Below are 22,746 nucleotides of genomic sequence, written 5' to 3'. Positions count from 1 at the left end.
CATTTAAAACAAGATTGTATGTGAAGCTAAATTTGTTACATCTCTCAAAGGCCATGAAAATTAAACTAAAGAATCAAGTGGGTTTTCTTTCTACTAAACTTCTTTGAAAACATTATTAAATTGTTTGTATCTCATTGTAACTGTTTTTAAGAAAAGAAACGTTGTTCCATAAATATTCTAGAGGAATTCACAATGTACAGCCTCTAGTATTTCACCCAAGTTTGGCTAGTCAATGATGGCTGAGACTCTGACAGAGTCTGGGGTTTAGAGAGCAGGACACATGCTAAAACCTCAGATCACAGGCAATGGTTGAAAAATTTGCACTCAATTTCTTTGATATCACTGAATTCTACTGTGCTGAAAATCTTCTTGAAAACCACAGGTTTAGCTTCCTTATTATATTGAAATAAAAGGCAAGATGAACACAAGAAAACGGTCTTCACTCTGGGAAAGTTTCTGAGAATACTCTTTGGATATTGTCCCCCAGCAGAAAACTCTTCAGGATGCTGGGATCTTTGCTGTTCTCTTGAAAATTCATTAACTTGAGGTTTTCCTAGCATCATAGAATCTTGTTGAATATTTTAAGCATGAGCCAGAACACCAAACACTGACACTGTTGCCACCAGAAAGGATCTTACAGATAGGCTCAAATCTGTCATTGGAGAAGGGTCATTATAAAGCCAAAACAAATCTGTTAGCATTGCAATACAAAAATGGGAGCAAGGCCAGCTCCCAGGAGATTTGATTGCCAGGTATGTGGACAGACAGAAGACAACAACAAGAGCACGTGATGTGAGGTTGATCCAGTTTGTTTCTGAGATGTGGAAAAGGAGAATACCTTTAGTGAAACGAAAGCAAGCCGAGGGCTTGTAGCTGCATGGCAGAGTCCTCTCCATGGCTCTGAGTGATGACATCTCATTCTAGACTTGCTCTGGTACAGACCTATTTTTTGATCATTTTATGGACGCTCAGTTTTCCCCAAAAAGAAGCACATTTAGTGCTCTCCATTTGTTTGGTCTTTCACTGCATCCCAGGGAACTAGATTGGGGTATTTAAACCTCAGCAGAATACCAGTGGCCCATCCCTGAGCACACTGAACACTGTGAGCAAGTTTCTTAACTTACTGTTTTTAAAGCTGAATTCCTTAAGGAATTACATCTAATTGTGGCATTATGGAGTTTAACTGTGACATTATGGAACCTAGTTAAAACTGCTTTGAATTGATGTGTTTTTATGGTTTAACTATTGAAATTATTTAGAGTTTCATTCTAATATTATCATAACTCCTTTTTTTCTATACATGTTGTCCAATATCTACCTTACAAGAGTTATGATTTTATTGGGAAGATACTAGGCTTTATAGCCTTTCTGCTATAAGGTTTTGAAAGCTTTATAGAAACATTCACATTCGGCAATCTAGGAAGTAAGTTTCGGCAATCTAGGAAGTAAGTTTCTAAATTGGTGTAAAGCATCAATGGACCACACATCAGATCCCAAGATGGCCAGTTCTGTTACCATAAATTGCTACTTCGTCTCTCTGAGAGATCACTGAACAGTGATAACAGTCAAAGAATTTTAACAGGTCACTCTTAGCAAGATTTCCCAATGTTGGGTTGGTCTGCTTACTAATTGTTCTGTAGGTAGCTGAAACTTCCAGACATATTTAAGAAGTTGGATTAGATAAAATGGTACCCATTCTTCTCTGTGAGCTTCTCAGATCAGTGTGTGTCCGCTATTTTACTAATGTATTATCGTATTGAATTTAACAGTAATCTCATAACGAATGATTGTTGATGAATAAAGCTTTTGTAGAGTCCATAGATTCCTATGATCAATTCCTTGGAAGAGGTATGTTTGATAGTTGGAACAAAAATAAACTTCACTATTTTCCTTCTGATGGAAGTATCTAGAACAGGATTTGTTTAGGGGGAAATCTAAACAAAGCATTAATGACAAATTAGGCAAGTTTGATCTAAGGCTGAGTAAACTTTGCTCGTTGGTGGTGAAGATAGCATTTGAATGAGTGCTCACTCCGCCAGCACAAATGCACTGTTGATTTTCACATATACTTCAGTCCTAGGAAGGACAAAGTGACACAGAGAGCAGGCTGTCAGTCAAACGCGCTGAGCACAGGGATGAAAACAAATTTTCCTCCCTTCAGAGACTGTTCCACTATCCTTTCCTGTGGATTCGAAAATTCAAAATGATCTCCACACAGCCTTTTAAACTTGATAAAGAGGGACCATTGGCATTTACCAAAATGAAGTCCAAATCAAGAAGATCACAACGTGTCTTTGAGGATGTTATACTGATAGCAGTAGTACTAGACAGTGTGCTGAAGGTTAAAATGGAATTCCAAGTAGCATAGCCTGTCCTAACTCTTTGGGAGAAGAGTCTTGAATTTTCAGCCCCAGTAGCGTTGAAGTAAGTCAGCCTCTAATATAAGGCCAAAGGATCTGGAATTTGTCCTGAGAATGAATCATTATAGAAACTTGTCTTCCAAACATGAAGGAACATTTTGAAAACCTCTGATAACTCCTAACAATGCTAAGAGAAATGCAGTAGACATTTCAGAGGATGTGGCAGGGCCCCTTGGTAGTGTCCAGTGTTCATACACATAGTCTCAGCATTCCAGCAATCCTCTCAAAGTCTAGTGGCTATTACTACTGTTTCACTACTCACTAGTATTTAATGCATCCTCTTAACTTATTATTATTATAATATCTAGTGTCACCATAACAATACTAAGAAAAGAAGATATTTTACTAAATGAGTATTTATAACACGTCTCCATACATTTTTCTGTAAAAACAGTTGTATCAGATAAACACTTATTAGGCGAGTTTACTGTTTCTAATGGGCAAGTCAAAAATCATTGTTTTGTGTTGTTTAAACTGACTGAGCGACTTCCTTTCATGGGCATGATGCTATTAAATAAGGTTGTTTCACAAAGTTCTTAAATGGTATAACTATATTTTTTTCTAGGATACATGTAGAAAACTTCAAGCAATGATGAAAGCTAATAAGTATTTGTGTTCTGAAAACAACGGACCCTATGGATCGGACAACGAATTATGCATCTTCTGCAAACGGATACTGTGAGTAAAATCCTTTGCCTTGCACATGTTCAAATGACCAGCTAGCCTCTGAGATAATAAGGGCATGAAGGTGGTCTGTTTTTAATTTTTCTTTCACCTTAATCTTCTTTTAAACCTAGGTGAGTAAAAACACAGGGTGAACAGACCATTCTGGCACCTCCCATCAGATAAAACTGGATAATTGTCACCCACGCACACAGAAAGACTTTAATGATCACTCAATGGGATTTCAAAGGCCTTTCAGGGAGGCCCATGCAAATAGACCAGCACCCTGTAGTGTTCTCAGGATGTAGTTCCACTTTGAGCTTCCTGTTTCTCAGATACAAAGAACTTAAGACAGATTCCTGGGCCTGTTAAGACTTGACTCTGCCATAGTTGAGAGGTCGAGCAGATTCTCCAAGGAGAAAGCAGACTGGTCTGGTGGCTGCCAGCCAGCAGAGAGATTTGTGTAGAATGCATTTAGACCCATTGAAGTGCCAGGGAGAACAGGCTAGGGTTGTACGAGGGTGTGGTGGACTAAAATCTCAACACAGCTTTCACTGCTGTGCTCAGAAAGAATACTGGAAATTTACCAGGATTATTACTCAACGTCTCAGCATCTGTTCAACGTTCCTGAGCTAGATTTGTTTCTCTTCAATGACAGACAGAAGGCAGTAGAAGGTTTGCATTATCAGTTTTAAATCCTGGAACCAGAGTATCACAATTCTTTTAAGATTCTTTTTGGATATTTTTCCTAGGGTCAAGGATTGAACCTATGCTTCCTGATGCTAGGCAAGCACTGTACCGCTGACATACACCTGCGGGCCACTGATATGTTTTTGTTTTTTTTTTTTTTTTTAAGCAGGGAGCCCATCTTCCATTTCTGAATACTGTCAAGACTTCAATACTCATATCAAGGCAATGCTAAGCTTTTCCTTTTAAGACTATTATCCTAAAATTGTTTTTTCAAAAGTCATGATGGCATATGTCAAGGATTTAATGTGAGGTATTCAATAATATTGACATGACAAAGCACTAGACGTATGTGCTACTTGTCCTGAAGGGATAAAGATGCATGAATGACGGGACAGGATTTAGGGTGGGGGATTCAATACACTTTCTCATTCTTTTGAAAACTGCACATGAACCAGCAAGCATCTCGTTCACAGCAAAGATTCCCTTTCATCATATATATGAAGTCAAATCTTAGAATAAAGTAATTACTGATAATTTTAAATAAGAATAAAATAGTTTAATATTAGAGTCACTTGTTAAATTACTATTCTTTATCTGTGTAATAAAATAGTTGGCTTGCCTGGGAAGATGAAGACTATGATTTGCTAGGATTATCTTGCCATTGATAATGGGCTGTCAATTTCAGTGTGAATAGTCTTTCAAAGGTTGCAAATAATGACACAGACCAGTGTTTACAGTAGCAATATCTTACTGAAGGAACTATTCAAAGTCAGGTATTTTAGTTAAACACCAACTTTCTTGTCTCTCCTTGTACATATTTGAGACTTTTTTTTTTAACGTGGAGGGTCTTGCTCATTCATTAAGGGAACTATTTTCATGCTGGCAGGTCAAGCAGAGCACAGTAAGCAGCCAAAAGTAACTTGATCATGTATGTCTTTATTCCTAAAGGTTGGCAAGCAACAAGTAATTTTAACATCAAATTATGCTAGTCCTCTCTCTTTCTCAGAGAAGAAGAGGAAGCCAAGTCCAAGAAGAGCGTGGAAGATTTATCAAGAGCCACCAGGGCGACTGCCCCAGCAAAGGTGAGCCACATTTACTTTCAAAAAGATGCTGGACTCTATTTGGGGTTATCTGTTTGCTTCCTAATTACCTGTAGTGAAGCCAAGCACTTAGAAGGGAGGGAATGTGACTTAGTCTAAGGGTGGGCTAAGTATCTGGTACAGCTCGTCCATAGGCCCAAACCACGACCCAACTCAGGAAACACGGACAGATGCTGAGAGGAGGTGCTAGCAGGATGGAGAGAGCTTTCTGAGACAGTTTCTCTTACCTCCTGTCTGTCTAGTTCCTGTATGAACCTTTCTTGAACTACAGAGTTTCTAATACCTCTCAGAATTTGTATTTTCGGTGTAATATGGGCAATCTGTGTATCTCTGGCTGTCACTATTTTATCAACTAAATTTTAAAAGCCAGCCACAGTGTTTAACATGCATTGGCAGGCATTTCAGCCAGTTGCTTTGCCTTTTTTCCTCCTCTATTATTCCTTCCTTTTTCTCTTGTACAACACTCGGAGTGTTCTCCTCATTTAATTCAACTGGACTCATGTGTGTCTATTCTGCAGGTTGAGATCCAAGCTAATATTTTGCATGAATTTAGTGTCCATTGGTTAAAAGAAAAACAAGTCATAAAATGAAAGGAAAAAAACCACACTGAATATATAAGGAGCATCACACAACCATTTCACTGAATATATATTTTATCATAGAAAAATCCAAAAATAACTCTTAAAACATTAATAAATAAAATAAGCATTTCCATATTAATGAAAATGCCTGCCTTACAAAATCTCACAATTTTAGTTGATCAAACACGGGTTGTTACCAGCTAGCTTGACCAGGACATTACCTCCTGGTCCCCTATGTAGCTTTTTATTTATTTTTTTCTTGCTTCTCTTCCTCCTCCTTTGGCCCTGACATATAATTAAAATGATCAGTCAAGGTAGACACACCCTAATTACTTGTATCATCCATGGTCAAACCCAGCTACCATCTTCCTTGGCAACGCCACAGCCGAGGAATGTCTGAGAACTTCTGCCTCCGCGATAAACATAGCTGACTAAATTCTTCTTCGGGGCTCAGTCAGTCTCACTCTTTAAACAATACCAGGCCAGCTCCTCAGCCGGCCAATACCTGCAAATCCTTTATCTATTAATTAAAGGGACTACCTTTTAAGCTACAAAAGCTAGGAGGACTGTCTGTTCCTTTGAAATCTGAGTTTCTCTTCTGAAACAGGACCACTCTGCAACTTCCTTTCTTCTGTCCCTTATGTCTCCTTAATTAGAACTTCAGTTAGCCAATGGTGTTCAAAAATATGAAACACAAGTAAATGAGAAAAAAATTAACAAAGACATTCACACACACACACACACACACACACACACACACCCCTTATCTTAAATCTATTTAAGGACTACTACTACTTGAATGTCTACATCTGTCGAATGAGATTTACTAAAATTTAAGTGGGAATCTTAACATATAAAATGATAGAATTCTGTCAGCTATGTTAATTCTCTTTGCTTGATCCTTGTGATATTTTTCCTTAGCAATTGATAACATAGTCTGTATCGATTGTAATTTAATTATTTTCTTTCAATATTAGTTAATTCTCTATTTCTCTTTCATTCCTTACATCACTGGCAAGAATTCTGGGTTAAACACCTAAAAAGCACTTCCTCTTTCTTCATATTAAAGGGAACACATCCACAATTTTATCTGCTAATTATGTTCATCTTCTGGGGAATTAGTATGAGTTTTATCAACTTCCAGGACTCTGTTGATTCCCAATCTGCTGAATGTGTGCTGGTCATTATCAAGTGTTTTTCTGTAATTGTTAAAATAATTTTAGCCTTTAATACAATAATCTTAGAGATTTCTTGGTACAAGACTATTGTTTTAAGCTATACCATAGTTATCAGAATAAATTTTAATGTACTCTGGATAGTAATTTTTCAAAGATTTTGCAATTTTGTGTACAAGCCAAAGGAGCTATACATTTTTGTTTTTAATTATTCTTATCAAGTTTAGAATCAACCCTTTAAAATTTCCTGCACGCTGAGACTTCAGGCTATACAGAAAGCAGGAAATCTCTTTCCCTCGAATGAGATATAAGGTAGAAAGAATTAATCAAACATCTCTTTAGTGCTCTGAAAATTATCTGCAGGTTATGCAGGTGTGCTGGAAACTGCTGCACTTTGGATAGGAAGAATGGGAAGGGTAATTCTTTGGCTTAGCAATAAGCCATCTCTTGTCCTCACCAGTTGCTGTTGAGGCTCTATGCCAGGCTAGCCCTGGGCATCGGCAGCTGCTGTGCATTGCTAAAAGGGACAGAACTAAAAGGAGATAACGTAGAACTGCACCGCCCATACATGTTTTTGTGGATGTGATGGTCTCCACCTGGAGCAAGGAGGATGAACCTGGGGTGACAGTCCTGCTTGGGGGAGGTGTCTCAGGCTTCAAAGTCTTGAGAAGCCCAGACATTTCACTCCCCGTCAATCCTAAAGCTAGGCAAGATCTCAGGAAACAGGGCTCCCAAGTGAGGACGAAATGTCATGGTCACCCCATGCCCAAAACTCCATCTGTAATCTTTTTAGGTAGAGGTATTTGACCAAAGTTTATGTCAACTCAAATCGCTAACCATTAAGCTCCCAAGTCACAGGAGATTTAAAAAAGAAGCCAGGTTTGCAGATAACAGCCGCCTATGTTTGCTTAGCAGACATCAGGTACTGTAAATCAGGTGAGGGAAGATGTCAAAGAGGTAATGCAAAGTAAGGGAAAGTAGAGCAAAAGTAAACTTTAGGGGAGAATTGAGAATCATTCATCTCTATAGTGTTTTGTATATTGTGCACTGTTTTAAAAATGTGAATGGTGAAAATGAAGAATTTAAGTTTAATATATAAGAGAAATATCAAATATAAGAGAATATCATATATAAGAGAAATACCAAAAAATGTTTCTGAGTGCATACAGTTGTTTAACTTGACAGAAAAAGTACTTGGAGTAGTTATAGAAAATGCACACAAGATATTGAAACAATCATGTTATAACTTTAAAGGAAAGAATGAGAAGAAAGAAACAGAGCTTCACTACAAACAAATTACTTTTTAAAATAGAAATGTTACTATCCTGGGACTCACCTAAAAATATGAGAGCAAATTTATTATATTACATAATATAAATATATTATATAATAATAATATATATGTTAATATTGTGATATATTGATACAAACAAATAGATGAAAATATAATAAAAAAGATCTAAGGCAGTTAAAGTTCCCTGACCTTCACATGTGCCTACACACATATACACACACACGTATACACTCACTCACACACACACACCACATCACACCATATCATATTACATCACAGATACATACAATAAACAGACAGACAAATAAATAATCAAATCATATCTAATTCACTAGCAAACTTGAGTCAGACTGGAGACATGGCGCTATTGTCAGAATGTTCTACTCCCAGAACCCCTAACATCTGTACCTTCATTTCGAGGAGATCCTATACCCTCTTTTGGCCTCTTGTATATCATGCTGCACATATATACATACAAGAAAAACACCCATACACATGTAATAGAATAAGCTACCTAAAAAAAAGAAAGCTTATCAAAGACAAGTACAGGCACAGAAGACTCTCTCAGGTGCTAACAGAAAAATAATAATCCTAATCCTCTATAGACTCTCATAAAAGAGAAGACTCATTACCACCTCATTCTACCAGGTCAGCATTACTTTGAAACAATACCCAGAGCAGAAGATTATAAAAACTGGAAGCTACTAACAAGTGTTAAGCAGAGATGTGGAAACCCTAACAAACGTGTAATCCACAGCCTTGGGGAGATAAAGCAATCTGCAAGTGGAAACAAGATAAAAATTCGAAGTTCACTAACAACAGCAGCAACAAAAATCTATTAGTCTAGCAAAATGTATCGATAGAAGAGAGGGCAAAACCATGCAAAAGATGTCGAAAAGGGGTTAATAAAACCCAATAGATGAGTTAATAACTGTGTGTATAAAGCTTCCCTGATGGAGAACAACTGTGGAAAACAGCATCTTGTTTAGAGATAAGAGAATAAATATTTTGTCATAAAATTAACAAGAGAAAATAGTCACTTATTCTTAATGTTTTTAGTCAGCATTGAGTTGGAACTTCTAGTCATTGTTAGACAGTTTTATTTAAATAAATACTCAGTTCTTGTAAAGGCAACAACATATCTATAATTACAGAATTATGATATGATATATATGCATGTAAATTACTAAGTGCACACAAAAGCAAAACCATTAGTGTTAATAAATGTGTATAGAATTGTTTCAATGTACAAGCCTAGTTGTAAAAGCCAACTGTACTTCTATGCACTAGCAATAAATAATTCAAGATTAAAACTGTTCATTTAAATCTGTAGACCATAAAATGCATAATAGGAAGTGTGTGGCTTTTATTGCAAAACATCACAAAGAGAAATGAAGGATTTAAAGACAGTCATGTACCATATGTTCAGGAGAACTCTGAGAACCTACAAACTTATAACAGAACTGAAACACCCATAGAAATGTCATGGGAATCCTAGCATCGCAGCTCAATGTTTTATTCACAGGATTGTAGTACTACTGGGCTAAACAAACCTACTGCGCTGTCGACTGTGTAAGGCAGAGGCATGTGACACAAGCCAGAGTCATACATTTAATGACTCTTTATTACATCATGTTATTGTTTGATTTAATCTTCTGTTGTTCTGTTCATCGGTAGGTGTGTGTGTATGTGTGTGTGTGTCCATGTGCCTGTACATGCCTGTGTGTTATATAGTTTAATAAAGTAGATCATACTATGTAATTTTCTGTAGTTTTATCTCTGATGTTTTTACAATGATAAGATCACCTAAGTAAAGTAATTCTCAGCACATAGTCCCATAATTAAGTGATACGTTGCCATAAAGTTTGGAGCTGAGGTAACCCTTTCTCATTATTTGGAAAAGTCAATATTTTCAAGACAGCAACTTTTTAAAAATCTATTAATTCAGCATAAATCATGTCAAAATAGAGTCATGGTTGCTTTCTTTCTTTAACTTATTTTTTGATTTTATTTTATTTTCCATTCACAGTTCTCCCTCCCACTCCTCCTCTCCCAACACTTTCCCACAGCCCATCCCCCATCCACCCCTCCCAATAGGCAAGGGCTTCCATGGGAAGTCAACAAAGTCTGACACATTAATATTTTAACAAGAAAATTGTACAGTTGATCCTAGAAGTTATATAAAAGGGTTGGAGCATTCAATAAACAAATTCAAGTTGAATTATAAACCTATCGTGTCAAAAAATGCAAGGTTACTCAATATCAATAAAAAGAAACTTGGAATTCATTACCTTTATGATAAAATGATGGGTTCAGCATGTCAACTCATGGGTAGAACATGGAATGTACATAACTAAGAAATAGCACAGATTTCACACTCTCTCTCTCTTTTAATCCAAATTTCACTTTAATCATAGATTCACCATAGAACCCCATAAATGTAATCCTAATGAGTGAAAAAAATGTCTCCCCAAAGTCAGACATGTTGCATGCATGGAAGTCTTGCTTTTAATAGTTCAAAACTTTAATCAATCCAAGGCTTAAATGTCCAGAGGTGGACTGACAAACAAACAGTATGCATGAACTGAAGTAACATTGACTAATAGGGAGGAATGTGTGACTGGCAGTGTTACAAATGGATGAATCTCAGAAATAATTTGCAAAGTTAAAAAAATTAGAAATAAACAATCATATTTATGATTCCATCTGTATGAAACTTTCAAAAATAGCAAATATTGTCAGAAAGATATTCTGCAGTTGCCTAAAGCAGAATCTAAGCAATAAAATTGTAATGGCCCTGTGGAATTTCTAAAGTAGATGGAAATATTCCCAAACTGGTGTCTGGTGACAGCTTTACAATTCTCTAGATTTATTTGATAATCACTGTGTTATTACTTCAGTGAATTTTATGATACATAAATAATACCTCTATAATGTTACAACTTTTTATTTTTGTAGTAACTTGTAAATTATTACGTCTCACAAAGTTTTCTAAAACTTGAGAAAATTCAACTGTAAAACTCTTTAGATAGTCCTTTAGGAAGGAACTATCACAGATTAATCTGTCAATTAAAATAATGTTTATTTATGCACTCAACAAGTCTATTTCATCATTAGCATATTTGTGCAATCATACATCCATTTTACTTTTCATATGAATTAGCACAAATTTTGTGCAGTTATTTTTAATTATAGTTCCATATTTTTATCATCCTTTTTAGCATTCATGCCAGTAACATTATCTATTGTTTGCCTCTTCCATGGCATTCAGATTTTACCTCTGTTTGTTCCTGTTTACTTTAACATTTTGTTTTTTGATGACTATTATATCAATTGTTATTTTTTAAAAACCTGCAAATTAGCATACCAAATGATGTATTTTCAACATATGTTATTTCACTTTGCTCTTTTTTACCCTTTCCTTATTAGTCCTTCTCCCTAAATCTTTGTTTTCTGCCTTTGTGTCAATGTGACATTAACATGCACTTATGTCATGTGTGCACCATATTATGCCTTTATAGTCACATGGGTATCATTGATATACTTTTTTATACCTCCCTCTTTCATCCTTCAAGTTCTCATCTTCCACATATGCTTTCCACTTCATCACACACAGATAAACACAAAGAGATATACGGACTAAGACAAGCACACACAGACAAATACAGTCATGCACACACAGATACGCCATACAGAGGCACATATACACACAAATATACACACAGACACATGCGCACAAAGAGAACACAGAGATATATACAGATATGTACAGAAAAAGAGACACACAGAAACACACACAGATACACATACACCTGCATATATACAGATAGACAGGCACATACAGACACACAGAGATACACACAGGCATATACATGCACACACACACAAACACATGCACATATAGACACACATACATCCACACATTCATTTAGCATAATGGTGCCCACCTGCATTCTTATTTTCTTAAAATGTGATTATTTCATTCTTACTGCTTAATAAATTTCCATTTGTGCTTATGTATCACATTTTCTTTACCCATTCATCTGTTGATGAACACCTATGGTGCTTCCATTTCTTAACTATTGTGAATAGCACAACAGCAAACATGGCTGTGCAAGTATTTCCATGGTAGGTTGATCTGGAGTCTGTTGGGTATGTGGGCAGGAGTACTAATAGCTGGTTCTATGTATTTCTATTCTAGTCTTCTGAGAAACCTGATTGTGATTTTCATAATGATTATATCAATTTACATTCCAGAAGGAATATGAAAATATTCCCAACTTTGCTAGCAATTTTGATAGATTAGCATGTATAAAATATTAGTAATTGACAGTCTGAGCATTCTTACCTTAGGCATTTCAGTTTTATAATTGATCTTCTAGTTAAATAGCCTACTAGAAAAAAAAACCCACCCTTTTAAAATTTTGCTTTTTATTGGACTTACTCTTTGTATTAATATAACGTGTTCTGGCTTCTCTCGCCTCCACTCTTTCTCTCTCACCATGTTTACATCCCCTTCCTCACATTCCTATATTTTTGTTCTTTTGTGACTCAGTGAGTTTAACCATAGTAAACCTTTTAGTTTTTAAATTTTCCCTGCAATCAACAAAATAAGTGTTTTGATATTCCTTTTAAATGACTCAAACACTGTGTCTTTTGCTTTGTGGGTTGAATTAATTTACCTCTCTGTTACTTCCGCTATAGTGCAACTTGTTTCTGCTATTTTAATCATTTTCAAATTAGTTTATTGCTTTCAATTTCCCCTAGGTGGCCATTTAAATGTAACACACACACACACTTTTGCTGCAACTATGATTGCCCCAAACTTAAAATCCATACATTCAAATATTTATGACTTTAGCTCGTGTCTGTCTCTATTGCTGATGTCTGACTTCTTTCATAATACCAACTCATTTCTCATCTGACATCCTAGACATCTGCTATTCCTCCAGAAGCTAGAGGTTAACTAGATTTTAGGATTCTGTTCTTATAACTGTTTTTATCTTTCATTTTTCATAGAATCTATGAATTTTCCTTACTTTTTCAGATGTTTGTACTTCTGCTTTCTCCCATTCTGTGAAATTATTAAATTTGTTTTCACTTGGCTTCTGTGTTTTAAATTTTTCATTGCTGTTGCCTTTTAGAAGATTCCCTGGACCTCAACATCTCCTTCAGAATTCATTATCTGTTTGTACATATCTCACCTTTATTCTTTGTATTCTTTTATTTATTGCTATTTAAATCTCTTCTGTGCGGACATTCTATTATATATTGTTGTTTCTGTATCAATTATATTGTCTCGTTTCATAACAAAAGTATCTTTTATTTTCTGAAGAATGCTTGCACCTTTGGGAAATTATCCTTCCATTCATCCTGACAATTACCTCTTCAGCTGGTTCATGGTTTTCAGTAGACAGTATTTCTTTGATGTTGTTTTATTTCTGAGATAGGTACATATTTTAAACATTAAATGTCATAACAGCCCCACCTTTCTTCCGCCCAAAATGAGTTAATGTCCAAGATCAAGCTTCTGGCGAATGGATTGTTAGGACAAGGAATGAGAGCAAGAGCTGAAAGTTCTGGAACCTGGCCCAGTTGCTGCCTCTCTTCCTGGTCCGGATCCATCTGCGAGTGCTTGATAATTGTCAGCATTAGGAAGAGGTGTTTTCTGTAAGTTGTGATTCACCATCCTTGGAGTCTGGAGGACAAGGCAGTGGAGTAATAATTGGCTGCACCTGCTCTGTCACCTCCCAGCTGGCCTTTTGGTTCAGCCTGCTGTCCCCCAGCCAACACCTGTGACCTGGTATGCTGCCCTTGGTCTTTCTGGTGAAGGGCAATGGCCACCATTGTTCTATGTCAGTCACTTTGATCCACAGTTTCCTATGGCTGTTTCTACAGCATCGAAAAATGACATCTTACAGAAAGTCATCAGCTCCCCTGCCCTTCCCTCTGTGACAACCACACTTTCTTCTGCTGCTCAAACAGCATGATCCCGCGCCAACAAATCTTTGCCCTTTTCTGCTCTCCCTTAACTCTCTGAGGGTTGGCTCCTTCTTACTAATATCACTTCATCACCAAAAAAAATCTTTTCAGAAAGATGTGTCTGGCACTTTGGCATTTCAGTGAAGCATATCATAGCTGTGGTACAGTCTTGGGTTTATTTTTGTGGCACTTACCATGACATGAAAGTGTTGTTTACGTGGCTGTGATCTTCCTGTTAGCATGCAAACCCCTTAGAATGGTAATCTAGCTCCGTCAAAATAGTAGACTGCTCGAAGTCTTATAAATATGTCATAAATTTTCGAGAATAAATGAGAAAATAAATGAGTGCAATAACATGAATGTGACTTTATTTCCTTCCTGTAACTTGTCCTGAAACACATGGTACAGTTAGTGGGAGGGACCATGCTGTCATTTTTCTTGACGCTTTAAACTTTTACCCTCTAGAATTCTCCAATCTTATCCTCTTGCTCTTAATTTCACTGCAATTGCATACATTCTACTCTTTTACATTTGCACTTCATTGAGCCATCACTGGCACATATCATATGTTCTATACACACCATTGAAATATTTTAAAACCACCAAAAATTGATTTTTCAGTGTAATATTGATAGTTAAATGGAGTGGGTTTTAGGTGGAAGTCACACTGAAATCACACAACATAATCTTTGTTAGCTTATGTCACAATAATTATTTCCAAATCACGTTTCCTAATTGTTTCTTTGATCCTGGCCTTGAATGTGGAATGTGGGCTGGGCATGAGTTCCCATTTTTCACATGAAGAAAGTGGGGTTCAAAGAGGTAAACTGAGTGGGTTGCAGACCTAGGGTTGGAATCCGTGCCTTCGGTTACTGCCAGGCACACTTGTTCTCTCACCGTACAGGTTTGTCCTCAGGCACACGTCGCGCTATTACAGCCGTGACCTGGAGATTTCTATCATCACCCTTGAAGGATAGTTAGTTCGCATTCCCTGGTTGTGAGTAGACACGGCGTCTTAAATAACAACAGGATCCCAAACCATTTTGTGTTCAGATTGTTCCAGTTAGAGTGCCTACGTCAAAAGCTTCAATATCGCTGGGGCATCAGCAGCTGGTGAAATTATCCCCATTCTGTAAATGGGGATACTTTGGTATGGACTGGTTAAGTTACCTGCCCAACTCACACAGCGGTAACAGTAGAATGGGGAAGCTGGAAATCTGACTTAATCACTATCCTAATGTATAATAATGGAACACTTCCATAGGTAATACTTTACAGAGGGTTGCTATGCCCATCGTCCACTGGGGCTCATTATCACTCTGTGGAGGCTGAATTTGGCTGAGACACAGTGTACTCAATTTCATTAATGAGGGCTTGGCCTTTCTCATCCAGACAGCAGGTGGCTGAAACCATACAAAAATCTTTTCTTTTCAAATCTAACCCTATCTCTGCCTTCAGACTACATTTCATTGTCAAGATGTTTTAGCTCGCCGACCTCTACATTTATTTAATTTTTTTCTGCAGTGCGTGATATTCTGGGTTTAAGATACGAACTTATTTGTGTGTTCTTAGGGGTATTTTGACTTTTTGACATTCTTTGATTATGTCTCATGCAGCTGAATTGTGAGGATTTCAAGCAAGGAGGAAAAGATGGGAGTTTTATCTGTACTTCTGAGGCTTCTGCAGTTTGTGGCACAGATGGGAAAACATACCGCAGCAGATGTGAGCTGTGTGCCGAGAATGAGTGAGTACTCTATGGATCAGACATGATGTCTGTGCAGTTACATGACATGTTTCCCCCCTTTCAGCATTTGTAATTCATTTGCTACAAATTAATCTTCAATAAAATGTGTACACTGCTTCCTTTCCTTCTCTTTCAGGGAAATGTACATAGTAAAACATTTTATAACTTATAAAGCACTTCTGAGCATTTTGGCAAGTACCACAGTCTCTGTGAAATAAACAGGACATGCAGATCAAATGTATACATATAAATACATGCTACATGCACCCAAGCATGTATATCTATCTTCCATCGTCTATCAGTCTGCTAATCTCTGGTTATATTCTTTTATGCATAGAGTGTCATCATCATCAAATAGCATTTAAATGATCAGGAAATTAAGATATTATATAGTATGTAATTGGAAATTTTGAATATTGAAATATTCAATACATTCTTTGCCAAATAGATATCACATCTCATTGGCCTTCCTTACTCCTTGAGTCTTTCCTCCCCTCGATGCTTAGTATGGTTATTAATTTTCTCTTACAAGCAAGATGCACACCTGCTTTGCAGCCTCTGTTCATGACCTCAAACTTGAATGAACTGCTCCTTTGTTTCTGGAAACACAATGACCAATATTTGATAGTCAATAGGCTAAAGAGCAATCATTACTCTTTGAGATTCTGAGTACTTTGTCCCTTCTTATAAGGCTCAAACCAAAACAAAGCTGCAGTTAGCCCTTCTGATTTATTCATGATTGCATTTCCAGACTGCTCTTTTAGCAGTCTGGAATATATATTCACCAAGAGTGAATATATAGAAATACAAAACCCAGGACAGTGAGGTGGCCAGCAAGCATTACAATCTGAGTTCTATTCCCAAGACCCACATGGCAGAAGGAGAAAACTATCTCTACTCTGTTATACCCTGGCCTCCATTTACATGATGTAACAAAAACACCCACCCCTACCCATCACACTAAAAAATAAATTAATAGGTCAACACATAAATAAAGCAATACAATTTTAAAAAAGAAAAGCTAAATGGGCAAATAAAGAATATTCTACTTTCTCTAAAGCATGGATCTTATAATACTGCTTTAAGCACACTGAACATTCAATTCTTACTATATCACAAATAAGTGTTCCTAGTTTAAATTTTTAAATCTCTGATCCATGTGATATTTTCTCCCAGCATACCATATGACTCTGTGGTGTTTTTTGCTCTGACTTTCAGAAGACATCACACACTATACCAGGGTACTTTTAATACTTTCTGTCTGCCTATGTATCTTGAAAATCTGTTTTTTCCTATTAATTTTCCATTTTTAATTTTGTTCTGAGCTTTGCATTTTCTAATTGTTAGCCCCACGCTAAATTCTAAGCTTCTTCTACAGAAAGTAGAGATTATTTTACATTCATGCTTCCATTTTCCATGCTCTGTAAAGTTCTACTAGACTGAGCAAAGTTAATTATAAGACTTTATGTGCTTTTCATGAAAAAGTAAGGTATAATAAAGTAGCATAAAAGAGTCCTATAATAAAAAATAAAAAAATTAAAATTGAACTTTTTATAAAAATTAAAAATGGCTACCATAAACAGGAAAGTCCTTAGAGAGGTACCAACCATGAGCCTGAAACCTAACCCCCCAAGATGATTCTATTTCCTCGTGATTTTTTAAAGTTATAAAAGGGGGCTTTCATTATGCAAGCAAAGTAAATATTAAACCATAACCCTGTTTTCAGGTACATTAGAATACATAAGAAGGCATTATAATACAGTGAGGAGGTAGACAGGATGAGCAATTCTATCTTCTTAATTTCTGTGTCAACAAACTTTTTGATTCCAGGAGAAACAAGAGACAAGTCGACATAAGAAGTGAAGGTGAATGTGGCAGCAGCAGTTTCGAGAAGGTAAGGACATGTGCCAGGCGGGGAACACTGGCTTCCATGTGAAGTTGTGGTTCTCAGCCGTCCTATGTTTAATACAGTTCCTCATGTGGTGGTCACCCCAACCGTACAATTATTTCATTGCTACTTCATAACTGTAACTTTGCTATTACTATGAATTGTAATGTACATGTCTGATAGGAAGGATATCTGATATGTGAGCCCCCTGTGGGGATCTGGACTTGTGAGTTGAGAACCAGTGAGCAAAGGCAAAAGCAGCTGTGTTTCTCCTTAGGTTGGGATGTTAGGAAGGGGTGCTTCTTACTTTCCTGAAACTCTGCGTCCTTCCTGTTGACAGGGAAGAAACAAACGAGTTCTTGAAACCAGATCATTTTACTTTGATAGTAAGAAGTTCAATTCTATTTCTGCTCTTAAAAAGGAGAGAGAGGGGAAGAGAGAGAAGAAGGGAAGGAAGGTGGGAGAGAGGGAGAGAGGGAGGAAGGAAGGAAGGAAGGAAGGAAGGAAGGAAGGAAGGAAGGAAGGAAGGAAGAAGGAAACTAAAGAAACTGCCCGAGAAGTGAGTGAATGGACACCATATGTCTCCATCACTGCCCCAGAGCTGAAACCTCAGCATGGGCACTCACCGTAAGGAACCCTTGAACTGAACACTTACAGAAATGAGATTTAACTACATAGCTACTTTCTAGCTAAGGTTCTGTGAGCTTTTGAAGTTCGAGGAAGATGGAAAGCACCATACAGATCCCATTTAATTTCCTAGTTGAATGCCGATTTTCACGGTTAGGTCCCTGAAGATGCCAGCCTCCTCCGAGGCTTTCAGTACTCGCTGCTTTAAGGTTCTCTTTGCCGATAACACCTAGGACATTGCGAACAGGTTGAGAGCAAGGACAGTGATCCCCTTGAGTTCTAGCACAGCTGTAACTGTTTTTCGAATGAGCAAATAAGAAACTGAACAGTTCTGTACTTAAACGCAAGTGGCACAGATTCACAGTGCTGTTTCTGTGGGATCAGCCTTTGCCGAGCTTGGTATTGCAAGCCTCTGTATGTCATCTCCTTTCCCTCTTCTTTAGGATGTGTGCAGTGACTTTCGGGCCTATGTGCAAGATGGGAGACTCGGATGTACAAGGGAGAATGATCCAGTCCGTGGTCCTGATGGGAGGACCCACGGCAATAGATGTGCCATGTGTGCTGAGCTCTTGTAAGTAGCACCCCCAGATGGACTGATGGAGCCCTTATTTCCTGCCCCGAGAGCCTCAGTGTGGTGAAGTCCTCTTCATGGTTCCTGTGAACAGTTGTCTTTATACAGTGAAATAGGCTTGGCTACAAGAGGGACTTCTTGCCTTTTTCTCCATTTTACTACAATATTTCTAAAAGAAAAATTTGAAACGTCATACATTTAAGATATTTAAAATGTATCTTTAAATGTATAATGCCTTTAAACACACAGTATTTTGTAATATAATACTTTGAAGACTTGAATGGCAAAGCTAGAGTAAATAAAGAGCAGGGAGAATTGACTGAAACAAACTTGGTTTCAAATGCTGTAATGCTACCTAATGCCTTATATATCGATATAAAAAAGACCGGCTTGAAAAGCACTTGAGCACTGGATAATCAAAACCGGTCATTTGACGTGCAGGGTTTCTTTGGGCCCATGTAGGGACCCTCGCTGAGCAATGATACCTAATTTTAAATAGTATTATAAAGTGGTAACATTAATAATGAAGATTAATGAGGATACTATAGTGTCTGTTTAAACTGCCCCAAATTCTGTAGCTTTTTGGCTTCATTTATTCATCGTTTTAAGTTTTAACAGAGAAGGACAACCTGACTTTTCCAGATGGATTTCCTCAGGATGAGCCCAGGACAGCAGAGTGAGACTACAGATGGGTTACAGATGAGATTCAAAAGCTCAGTTCAGCTTTAGCTTTTAGAAATAACCCTGCTCTGACATGAAGGCAAACCAACATCTGCTTTAACATGTGGCCCAGAAGGGTGTGGAATGGCAATACCTGAAAGGCTCAGTTTGGTTTCACCCTTGTCAGAGCATTGTTTCAAGGTTCTTGGTTCTGCCTGTCGGAGGGAATTTTCCTGGCAATCTTCTGTTTGTCACTCACGGTGTGGCACACCCAGCTGGCTCTGCAGAACAAAGCTCCTAATTGACTGGCTGTGAGTCAGCCTCCCACCCTTCCTTATCTGTGGCAATGTCTAGGGCGCCAGCATCCAACACAGGGAAGTGCTTGCCTCCTGTGAGAGGATTGGTCTCAACAGGTTATGGTAAAGGACGTGGAAGTGTTTAGTGCTCAGAACAGGGTGGACACTGAAAATAGGCCTGGACCGTAAGAGGATTCTGTTCCCTTGACAGTATAAAAGAAGCTCGAGAAAATGCCACACGTGAGAGAGAGAGCAGAATTCGGCGAGATGCTGAGAAGGTAAATGGTTCGCTGCTACAGTGAAGCCTGTGGGCCTATACTCACTTGCACCTTTGAAGAAACAGAATAACGTCATTGTCTCATATTACTGCATGCATTTCATATTAATTAGAATTCCTCAATTATCCTATTTCTAGTATACTTAGCAGTTGGGTCATTTGAAACCAACTTTTCTCATCTAAAGTTCAATCCATATCATTTTTATCCTTTATTTTCTTCCCCTCACAAAAGGAAGGGAAAAACAAATTTTACACACACAAAATTCCATTGATCTCTTTTCCTTTTATAATTTTTTTCAGGTTAGCATAAAAATGGTTACATGGTGGCAGTTTTATACATATGTACCAGTATACTTTGTGTTTGGTCATTTCTATCAGCTCTCTCTCTCTCTCTCTCTCTCTGTGTGTGGGGGGGGGGTGCGCGCCTGCACATGTGCAACCATTTTGCTTTGAATACATTTTTAAAAACTTGTACAAAAGCTTATACATAGCATTACTGGGTAGGAAAATTTTTAAATAGTTCAGTCTCTTAAGCAGTGTATCTGATAGTGCTTTACTCTAAAATTCTGTTAAAAGAAATGGACTTGTTATTCACTTTTCTATGAGGTCATTCTTCAATAAGACCCTTCTTGATAAAGGTGTTGCTTCTGCTTACATAAAGACCTCAAATATTGAGATGGTAGCTTAAAAATACTCTTAAAATTCAGTTTTGTCGTATTTGTTTGATGTTATAAAGTCAACCTTGACATCTTAAATCACCAGGGTTATTAACCCCCTATTTCAATGGGAAGGGTAGCATTGACTTAACTAACTCGCTAGACTTTTATTAGAAAGAGGAGACACCTGACTTTTGGTCTTCATTCTGCCATGCTGTAGGTATTGAGAGCAAAGAACCTCCTCCCTGAGCCTCAATTTTTGTGTCAGACAAAAAAGGGCATTGTCTAAAAGACCTCACTCTTACCTTCTGATTATGTTGTGTTTTCACCTCCAATAACCCAGAATTCTCCATGGAACACCACGCATTTGTGGGCTTTGTGTATTTCAGCCTGGAACTCTGGGCTAACCTGTCGTGTTTCCCATATATTATATGTAAAAAAGGTTGTTCCCAAGCATCCTAGCCTCTTCCTTCTGTTGGCCAGGGTCACTGAGCACCCCTGGCCTGAGCAGGACTGCTTTCCAATGATGGCTCAATGTATGCCCTGTAATTAACCTGTCAGTGGGTTGCTCACAAAGTGCTTCTTTGGAATCTTCTTGAATGAATCATAAGTTATAAACTGAAATTATTATTGTTGCTGTTATGGAAATCATGGAGCATTGATTTTATGACTGTGTTATGATTAACAGGTGGCTGCTTTGCTGCTTATTCCAAATTTGCTGCATTGCTCTTGACTATCAAGTTACATTTAAGCAAATTTTCAAAAGTTCAATATTCTCATTCAATTGGGCTTGTGTGGGAATATCATGAAAGACCTTTTTAGTTCCCTGAATATTTGAAAACAATTAGAACTGCTTTTAATTTTAGAAAAGGCTTGCTAAGCCGCACTGTTTCCACAGCTCTTTTACTTTAACAAATAAACCACACAAATGCTGTGAGTGTCAGTTAACTTGGCAAAATAATTCATTTTTAGATAGTTCTCATTTAGATGGTGCTTATGTTCATCAACGTTCCCAGATTTGTCACTCTGTGATTATAAATCTATTATTCAAAATGCCAAGATTAAAAACTGGAAAATGATAAATATATTTGCTTGTTTTCTTTCCCCACCCGAAAGGAACTTTGTAAGGAGTTTGAAAACCAAGTGAGAAGTGGAAGACTCTTTTGTACCCGGGAAAGTGACCCAATCCGTGGCCCCGATGGCAAGATGCATGGGAACAAGTGTGCCCTGTGTGCTGATATATTGTGAGTATACCAGCTACTCTCAGTTCACCGGGTAGGTAGAGAAGCAGGCTGATGGATGAGTGCCAGCAGTTGGGAGTGAGGCTTTTTGCCACTATGATTGTTTGAACAGATTGATATGTTCCTAAAAACATAAGCCCATCTGTCAAATGGTATGTGTCTGTCTGAGTACGAACTAATTCCACTTTCCTCTTAGAAAGCAGGCTTACAATACCTTTCGTGACTTTCATGAGTTTGGTTCCTTTGTGACCTTTTAGTGAAGCAGTCATAGTACAGAATGGGGAAAGACTTTTTATTCAGTAATTGATGCATCATGTCAGGGTTGACAGGACAGTTTCAAAAATCCTTTACATCCATGGCATCATCTGAGACCATAAGTCACAGACAAAGGCTGAACCCACAACACAGCTCATACAGGCCTCACTACACTTCAGATCCTTTGAGTTATGAACTCTTGTTTGTTCTGTCTGTTTGCTTTTTTGGATAAAAGTTTGTAGTCCAGGTTAGACTGGAATTCACTATCTAGCTCAGACTACTCTCAAACTTTTGACAAACCTCTGACCTTAGCCACCAAAATGCTGGACCAGTGTGAGCAACCACATTGAGCTGAGTATTGCCTTAATGCAGGCGTCTTTGTATTCGGGGAAGATAGTGTTCCCTTTCCCTATAGATTGTATGTTTTAAGACTGTCTACCTTAGATAATTCTTCCTACTTCCTAGTTGAAAATCAATCTTCATAATCCTAACTTATGGTCTTTCATAATCATCACCATAATTGGCAATTATGTGTTTACTTCTAAGATTATTGGTTGACTTTTACTGCTCTCTCCAAGGCTGTAAATTCTAAGAAAACAATGAATAGGCTTGATTTGTTTTTTAAG

At 37.5% G+C, this 22,746-nt stretch overlaps 1 protein-coding gene across 2 annotated transcripts in view; it reads left to right on the top strand.

Annotated features, from left to right (window-relative positions):
- The window catches only part of Spink5 (serine peptidase inhibitor Kazal type 5), a 59,876-nt gene that overhangs the window by 2,342 nt on the left and 34,788 nt on the right, over window positions 1-22,746 (top strand). For both annotated transcript variants that reach the window (XM_085699914.2, XM_048419154.3), the window contains exons 3-9: window positions 2,986-3,098; window positions 4,780-4,855; window positions 15,522-15,649; window positions 17,480-17,543; window positions 18,608-18,735; window positions 19,903-19,969; window positions 21,741-21,868. In XM_085699914.2, coding sequence (XP_085556040.2) covers window positions 2,986-3,098; window positions 4,780-4,855; window positions 15,522-15,649; window positions 17,480-17,543; window positions 18,608-18,735; window positions 19,903-19,969; window positions 21,741-21,868 — 704 coding nt within the window. The remainder of the gene's footprint in view (window positions 1-2,985; window positions 3,099-4,779; window positions 4,856-15,521; window positions 15,650-17,479; window positions 17,544-18,607; window positions 18,736-19,902; window positions 19,970-21,740; window positions 21,869-22,746) is intronic.

This window comes from Myodes glareolus, chromosome 13 (assembly GCF_982192425.1).
Source record: "Myodes glareolus chromosome 13, mMyoGla1.1, whole genome shotgun sequence".
In the NCBI taxonomy this organism is placed as follows: Eukaryota; Metazoa; Chordata; class Mammalia; order Rodentia; family Cricetidae; genus Myodes; species Myodes glareolus.
Note: the sequence above shows the minus strand (reverse complement) of the source record. Positions and strands in the feature narration are given on the sequence as shown.